Raw genomic sequence first — 8,317 nt, 5'->3', positions numbered from 1 at the left:
TATATATATATATATATATATATATATATATATATATATATATTAAATTGGTTTGTACCTCCCATAATATTTTTGATAAACTATCTGCAAATACTAAAATATATTTCTTGTATTATTTCAGGTCAATTCTTTCCAATGAAGGGTCACCTCATGAGGGAACACAAAACTTCAGAAGATAAAACCGAAGCAAGGTTGAAACTTACGGACCCGAGAAAACATTACAAGCGAGCTGTTCACACAGTCCTACAAAAAATACAAGATTTAATGTTTAAGATCCCATGCTGGAAGATAGATATTGATAAGCTTGGTTTTTAATAAAATCCCATAAATTTACATTTAATTTCATCAATATTTCATATCTTTAAGGACCGTCAATTGTGTAGCTATGAGTAACTGAAACATTCACCAAAATAAATATTTTTTGTATAAGAAATCATATTTTTTGTTATTTATCGTTAATAGATATGATCATTGTGATTTTTATAGAGTTTTACGTTTATTTTGTTTATAATATAACAAATATAATATCTCATTACCTAGCTTTGGACTATATTAATTCACGACGTCACTGAAGCATGTTATTTCAATTATTCATTATTTGTAAACGGTGACGGATTAATAGAACTAGTAGAGCTTCGGATAGACTTTATGCTCCATCTTACTAGAAAAGTTATTTTCAGCTGTCATCTTTCCTACGTCGATAAAATACGAAACCCTCGAGTACTGATAGCTGAAACAGAATTTTTTGTCTCCTCTAAAATGTTAGAAATAATTGTTACTAAGGACTCTTTGAGGGTAACAAGTGGTTACCTCATTTCCTTTCAATGCCTGCATGTATTTACTAGTTTTCTTCATTTGTGGTACTCATGCCTCGGTAGGAGAAAATATCAATGTTAAAAATATCAGTGTCTATGTATAACCAGAATACGCAACATAAAGCAATGCTTTTACTAGCAGAAATATTTCTGTGACAAAGACACATAGCTACCAAGTTCCATATCTACCTAAATGGAAATAGGTTTCATTGAGAGACACAAGCTCAGTTCTGAAGCAGAATAAGAAAATGATTCTAATTTATTTACCTGTCCAGCAAATTTGAAGGAGAAGGTTAATTTTCGTTATATTAACTTTAGTACCCTGACTGGTGCATATTTTATCAGCGGAATTTAAACTCAAAATGTAAGGGCGGATAAAACGCCACAAAGCAGTTTGTCCGGCGTACTAAAAATCCTGCTAGCTCTCCGCCTTAATAATAATAATAATAATAATAATAATAATAATAATAATAATAATAATAATAATAATAACAATAATGATAATAATAATATCGCTTTCAAATTTGGCACGAGACCAACAATTTTTTGGGTGGGTGGAATAAGTCAGAGCGTGAGACAAACGAAATACCGCTAAGCATTTCGCCCAGCACATTAATGATTCTGCCAGCTCACTGTCTCCCACCACGCAGGAACGTGAAGTTATAATTTTTACCACTGGGTTAGGTAAATTCCTAATGACTTGAAGAAATAGAGAGAGGAAATAGACATAAAACCCAGTTTAGTGCCTCTCCAGAAATGAGCTAAGATACTTAGAAAGGTTCTTTGAATGCACGGTAGGATTTTTTTTGTTTTTTTTCCCAACATTCTAATCTCATGTGCGAATATGGAATGATAATAATTCCTTATTTTCTGGACATAAGGGCCGTACAGCAAAAGGACGATACAATATAAAGTGCAGTGGTAGATATACAAAAAAAAAATAAGAAGAATGTAGCAATGAACAATAAAATAGTAGATAATAAGATTCCTAAAAGCCGGTTAAGTTCCAGCAAAGGAACCCCACTCATCCTCATTGCTCTGATAACCAAGGACACCACAGGTAAGTACCTTTTTCCCATGCACTCTCTGCGGCTTACAAGTCACACGAGACAACCTCGCCACTTTACCTGTCACACAAGTCAACCTCGCCACATTACCATCTTTCAACAAAAATACAACGGCGTAGCACTTCTCTCACCACACTCACTTTCCTTCTCAAGTGGAATTTGAAACAATCAATGAAGGCTTAGTTAGAGAGGAAACAATCCATATTAGGTCCTTTTAACCTCGTTCGCTTTCTACCTCTTTCTCATACTCATCAGATAGAGGCAAACTATCTGTTCTTCCCGGCCGAAAGAAGGCGACTGAGCGATTCTCACAGTGAATCCACTTTACACGCGACAACAGCAGGGCGACAACACTCGAGTCAGAAATGCCAGAACACTGGACGACTGAGCGGAGAACGGTTTCATCACCCTATGCACATCATTCGGACTGGTCCATCTGATAGCATTTTTGTGTCTGTAGATCTCGTCGCGAATCTGGGAAGACCCCCGAAGTACTGCTAGGCCACTAATTTCCAATATTTTTACGGCGCAGCATTTTTGCTGAAAGGCGGGTGAATGTGGTGATGATGGTCCGTGTGAATGAACCTACTATGAATATGCGTCTCTAAGCCGTTGGAGATGAGGAGGAAAGGAGTACCTCCCTGGGATCAACTTGAAGATGTGGGTGACCAGGACGTGTGAGGTTCCTTGGCTGCTCTCGAGTGGGGCTACTTCCTTGTGGGAAATTTTATTGCTTTAACTTTGAATCCAATTCAGTAGGCATTTTTAAAGTCGATATCATTAATAAATGAACGTATAGTTTTTTTGTTTTTTATTTGTTGGGATGACTCGAACGAGGCCCGACGCAAGGTAAATCACTGTCTATAACTATATGTAAAATGGTGTAAGAACTATTTGATGTTATTTCCCAGCGTTTCATAACACTGAAAAGGTTCAAATATGGTTATATTGTGACACACTTCCTGTCAGCGTGCGTTTATTGTTTTTTTTTCTTCTTTTTATTTTGGGGGGTTCCCCCTGATTTTCTGAAGATGCAACATTTCAAAGAATAAGAATTGTACAAAAATAAAACTATTATATTTTTATTCACATCTCTCTCTCTCTCTCTCTCTCTCTCTCTCTCTCTCTCTCTCTCTCTCTCTCTCTCTCTCTCTCTCTCTCTCTCTTTCTCTCTCTCTCTTTCTCTATCTATCTCTCTCGCCCTCACTCACTCTCTCTCTCACCCTCACTCTCTCTCACTCTCATTCACACACACACTCTTTCTCTTACTCTCAATCTCCCTCTCGCTCTGTATCTCTACCTCTCTATCTATCTTATTCTGCCTCTCGATTCTTATGACTACACTTCTTTTTATTGCTCCATTTCTTCCATAATAATTTTGATAAACCATCTAAATATATTAAGATATTCCTTTTATTATTTCATGTCGTTTCATCCCAATGAAGGGCCACCTTATGAAACAGCACAAAACTTCAATATCGAAACTATGCTGAGACTTGTGGAACCGAGAAAACACTACAAGCGATCTGTTCACACAGTCCTGCAAATTAAACCAGGTTAAATGTCTACTGTGATACTATGCCGGAAGACAGACATTAATAAGTTTGGTTTTTAACTAAATCACATAAATTTACATTTAATTTCATCAATATTTCATATCTCTCAGGAACGTCAATCGTATAGCTATGGATGAGTAAAACATTCACCCAAATGAATATTTTTTTTATTTATCGTTTACAGATATTATGATCATTGTACATTTGATAGAGTTTCATATTTATTTTTTGACAGTAACCTTGCTCACCCTAATGGCTTTCCTTCCCTCACACATTCATGACACCAACCATGCTCTCCATTTACTAACTCTTTCTCCTTCCTTCCAGGCCTCTCTAGACTCCTGTTCACTCTTGATATCAAACCTCTATACACGGTGATCCCGCATAACGAAGATCTTGATCTTTAAACGCTTGTTAGTCTTTCTACCAGGCCCTCAGTTTGACACCTCCACTCTGCTTCGTTTCACTGATTTTGTCCTCTCCCTCAACCGCTTCTCGTTCGGGAGGAATTTTTGCTGATATGTCTCGAGAGTGGCTATGGGAACGAGAATGGGTCCCGACTATGCGAACCTATTCGACGGCTATGTTGAGGCCCAAACATTCTCACAGTACATTAGTCCTATTCCTGAGCTAAACAGTCATTGTATTGATGATTGTATCGGTGGTGCGACCTCACCTCCCGCAAACATATTGATTCCTACGTCTCCTTCGTTCAACCCTTCCATCCTGCCCTCGAATTCTCCTGCACTGCCTCCAACTCCTCCTCGATGTTTCTGTTATTATAGACCACTACGCTCTCACCACCTCCATCTACTACAAATACAGCTCTGCAGTGATGACCATGAGTTTAAGACTCAACTCATGGCTCGCCACTTCACTGTATATGGATGGCCCTCACCATTATCCGAATTGCCCTTGCCCAGGCTCGATCCGTTGACCATACTGTGCTCTGTCTCTCCTTACCCGCCTACCTTTTCTCTTCACCTAACACCTCTCCGCCCTACTCCTCCAACGCACCATTCTCCAAGCCTTTTGTGGACTTCAGTCTGGCGTATCCACCTTCCCCTTCAAACGCGCTCATAAGCTGTGTGATTTTGTGGTCCGCAATTTCTTCCCTACTCCTGGTACCCAACCTGGCTCCGTCCCCTCTTCTCACCCACGTTCTTGCACCAGCGCCTACCTCTCCAGCACCACTATCCTCACGGGCACTCCCACTGCCCCTATCGTATCACCGACTCTGTTACTTGCACCTCCAGCAATGTCATTTACTGCATCTCCTGCTCTCTCTGTACATAGGTTAAATGGACCATCATTTGGCCGAACGCTTCACTGAACATCTCCGAGACACCAGACTCGGCACTGACATCCCAGTCTCGCGCCACTTCCTCTCCAGTGGTCATTCGCCACGATATCTCTATGGGTTCGGATTGTCTTTGCACAAACGCCACAGCCATGAATTTGAATTGATTTTCTTTCATTCCTTTGCTCCTTATGGTCTTAATATGCCACTTCACTTCATCTCACACTAACATCACAAATATTCCACACACCTTTAACTAAAACGACGCCATATTGTAAGTTTTTCAATGTTGTGAAAAGAAAACTTTTCCTTTCAAATCCAACATTTGATCAAACCAAATTGATCCAGGCGAATATGGACTCATGATACAACACTAAAATTAAGTTAAACTTCTAATTAGAAAAACAAAGCGCAGACTTACGAAGCTTCAAAAGCACAAACTGTGTTGGCGATAAAGAACAACAACAACAATAATAATAATAATAATAATAATAATAATAATAATAATAATAATAATAATAATAATAATAATAATAATAATCCTTCTTATAGGTACAAGGCTTCAATTTTTGGAGGAGTGGGTAAGTCGATTACATTGACTCCAGTGTTCAATTGGTACTTTGTCGACCCTGACGAGACGAAAGACAAACTGCAGCCCTGCAGAATTTGAACTCAAAACGTAAGGGCAGAGGAAAAGCCACAAAGCATTGTGTACGGTGCACTGGTGATTCTGCTACGTCCCCGCATAATTAATAGTAATAATATTTCTTTCAAATTTGGTAGAAGACACCGTAAAAGTCCCGCGTCCTCTGACACCGGAAAGAGTGGCAAAATGTATATCTTTAGTTATACGTAAATTAGCAAATATTCCTAAAGATTTGAACAAACCCATAGGGGAAATAGGCGTAAAATCTAGTTTAGTGCAGCTCCAGAGAACAGTATTACTAGAAACAGATAAGATACTTAGAAAGCTTCTTGGCATCTAAGGTTACGCGTTGTAGGAGGTTCATACCAACAGTCTAAGCTGTTGTGCCAATATGGAATAATAATAATGATTCCTTCTTTTTGGGCTACAAGGGCTGCACAACGAAGGGACGATACACAATAAGGACACTGGTTGAGTTACATGTAACACTTGTGAACAGAAAAAATGTTGAGATAATGAACAATGAAGCCATAGAGAATGAGATTCCCAAAAGACGTGTAATTTCCAGCAGCGGGCAACGACGGAACCCCACCCATCCTGCTTACCCCGATCCCCAAGCACACCGAAGGAAACGGGCACCTTTCTCCTATTCATTCCCACCGGCCTACAGGCACATGCTCCCGATATGTCAGTTCACATGGGATACCCTTGCTATATTATCCCATTTTTTCAAAATATATATATATATATATATATTGGGGAGCAGCCATTCTCTCACCCCACTCAATTTTGTTCTCAAGATGTGGAAGAAAGGGGTACCTTCCAAGGAAACCCTTGGAGATTTGGGTGACCAGGGTGTGTGGATTTCCTTGGCTGTTCCTGAGTAGGATTACCCACTGTTAGGAAATTTTATTGTATGAACTTTGGTGTTGATTATAATTGGTTATTTACACTTGCTTGTGTGTTAGGTTCCACTTTATTTTCTAATTCTCATTATTATCACTTTTTGGGTCTTTGTGGCCAACAAAGAGGATATGATTATCAGTAGTATTAGTAGTAGTAGTAGTAGTAGTAGTAGTAGTAGTAGTAGTAGTAGTAGTAGTAGTAGTAGTAGTACCTTCATTCTTGTCCTCCTTCAATCCTTATCATCAACAGAATCGTTAGCACGCCGTGAAATGCTTAGCGGAATTTCGCCTGTCGCTACGTTGTGAGTTGAAATTCCGTCGAGGTTGACTTTGTCAGTCATACTTTCGATAAAATAAGTACCAGTTGAACACTGAGGTCGTTGTAATTGACTCACCCCTATCTCCCCCAAGCTGCACTTGTGGCAAAATTTGAAATAGTGATTATTATCATCATTCGGTTTTCACGTTTTGCGTTCAAATTTCGCCGATGTCGACCTTGTCTTTCATACTATTGGAGTCGATAAAATTAGTAGCATTTGAGCACTGGGGTCGATGTAATCGACATGTTGCCCTCCTTTCTTGCAATTTCAAACCTTTTGCCTATAGTAAAAATGTAGAAACGATAATTATTATCATGATTAGTTTTTGAAGATGTATGAGGTGACTTTTATCTGAAATGACGTGACGTAATGCTCAGTTGCTGTGATAACGTGTATGATGGAAAGCTTAAATAATATATATATATATATATATATATATATAAAGTAACGGAAAGAAATATGCAAAGTGGTCTAATCCTAAAAGGGTTATTAACCTTAAAGTGCACCCGGATCTGGGAGGGTGAGAGCCGTAGCAATGTCGTTAGGCACTCTTGTGAGTGTGTGTTTGTATATCATGGAATTTGAGGGGGGGAGCGAGCGCCGCAGTGTCTGCGATGGTCTGTGGTGTGCGGTCGAGATTCGCCAACCTGATTGCATGCGCGTTTAGATGCATCTGTGTGTGCGTGTGCGCGCGTGTGTGTGTGTGTGTGTGTGTGTGTGTGTGTGTATGTGTGTGTGTGTGTGTGTAACTTAGTGCTCGATCATGTATTTGTTTTCGCATATCAGTCTTGACGCGCACACATAAGTAGATATGAATATAAATATATGTGTAAGTGTATGTGTGTGTGTGCGAGTGTATGTGTGTGTCTATGTGTCTGTATGTGTATCGTTATTCGTATGTATGTAAGTGGTGCATACGTATCCTCACTAAACAATACATGCATATATTCGTATATGCCCTCACAAATATGTGTTAGAAAATAGCGTATAAAAGGGGGAAACTTAAATGAACAATATCAGATGGACTTTATTTTTTCCTTTTGAGAACCTGACAGAGAACCACTGAATAAGCTAATGATGAAGTTGTATCTTATCATCTTGTTCTTGTTGCATCTAAAGAATGCAGAGCTTAGTCTATCTTTTATTCAGCATCATAAACAGTTTGTTGGCCACAAATGCTCAAAACGTGATAATAATGAGAATTTAAAATCTCATAAACACGAACACACACACACACACACACACACACACATATGTATTGAATTGTATTTGGTTTGCAAGATTCTTTATGTGAATATGTTTTATTGTGTTTCGGGAAAGTCATTATCTTTTAGTGCTTTTCTAGTTTGCACATTCAATGGTTCGATTTCCACTCATTTAGTTATTTATTTTTCAAAAATTTTCGTTGCGTCTTGCAATTTTTTCGATATTGAAAATGTTTTAAGACGCAACGAAAAAGTTTAGAAAAAATAAATAAGTAAGTGGAAATCAAACAGGTAAGTGTGTTAAATAATAAGGCACTAAAAGAGGATGACTCTCCCCAGACACAATATAATGAGTGTGTGTGTGTGTGTGTGTGAAATTATATATATGAGACATAGAGATATATGTATGTTATATTGATATATACAAAAGTGTAAATATACATATGTGTATATGTTCATATAGATGTATATATATATATATATATATATATATATATATATAT

At 38.2% G+C, this 8,317-nt stretch overlaps 2 protein-coding genes across 2 annotated transcripts in view; both read left to right on the top strand.

Moving 5' to 3' along the window:
- Positions 1 to 433, top strand: part of LOC106882532 (inter-alpha-trypsin inhibitor heavy chain H3) — a 38,837-nt gene extending 38,404 nt beyond the window's left edge. Inside the window, exon 13 of the mRNA XM_014933248.2 lies at positions 122 to 433. Coding sequence (XP_014788734.1) covers positions 122 to 315 — 194 coding nt within the window. The 3' untranslated portion in view covers positions 316 to 433. The remainder of the gene's footprint in view (positions 1 to 121) is intronic.
- Positions 434 to 3,987: 3,554 nt separating this feature from the next.
- The window catches only part of LOC106882530 (inter-alpha-trypsin inhibitor heavy chain H3), a 53,193-nt gene continuing 48,863 nt past the window's right edge, over positions 3,988 to 8,317 (top strand). The window contains exon 1 of the mRNA XM_052973456.1: positions 3,988 to 4,317. Within this exon, the coding sequence (XP_052829416.1) occupies positions 3,988 to 4,317 (330 nt within the window). The remainder of the gene's footprint in view (positions 4,318 to 8,317) is intronic.

Source organism: Octopus bimaculoides, chromosome 15 (genome assembly GCF_001194135.2).
Source record: "Octopus bimaculoides isolate UCB-OBI-ISO-001 chromosome 15, ASM119413v2, whole genome shotgun sequence".
Lineage (NCBI taxonomy): Eukaryota > Metazoa > Mollusca > Cephalopoda > Octopoda > Octopodidae > Octopus > Octopus bimaculoides.
This window is presented reverse-complemented; position numbering and strand designations above follow the sequence as displayed.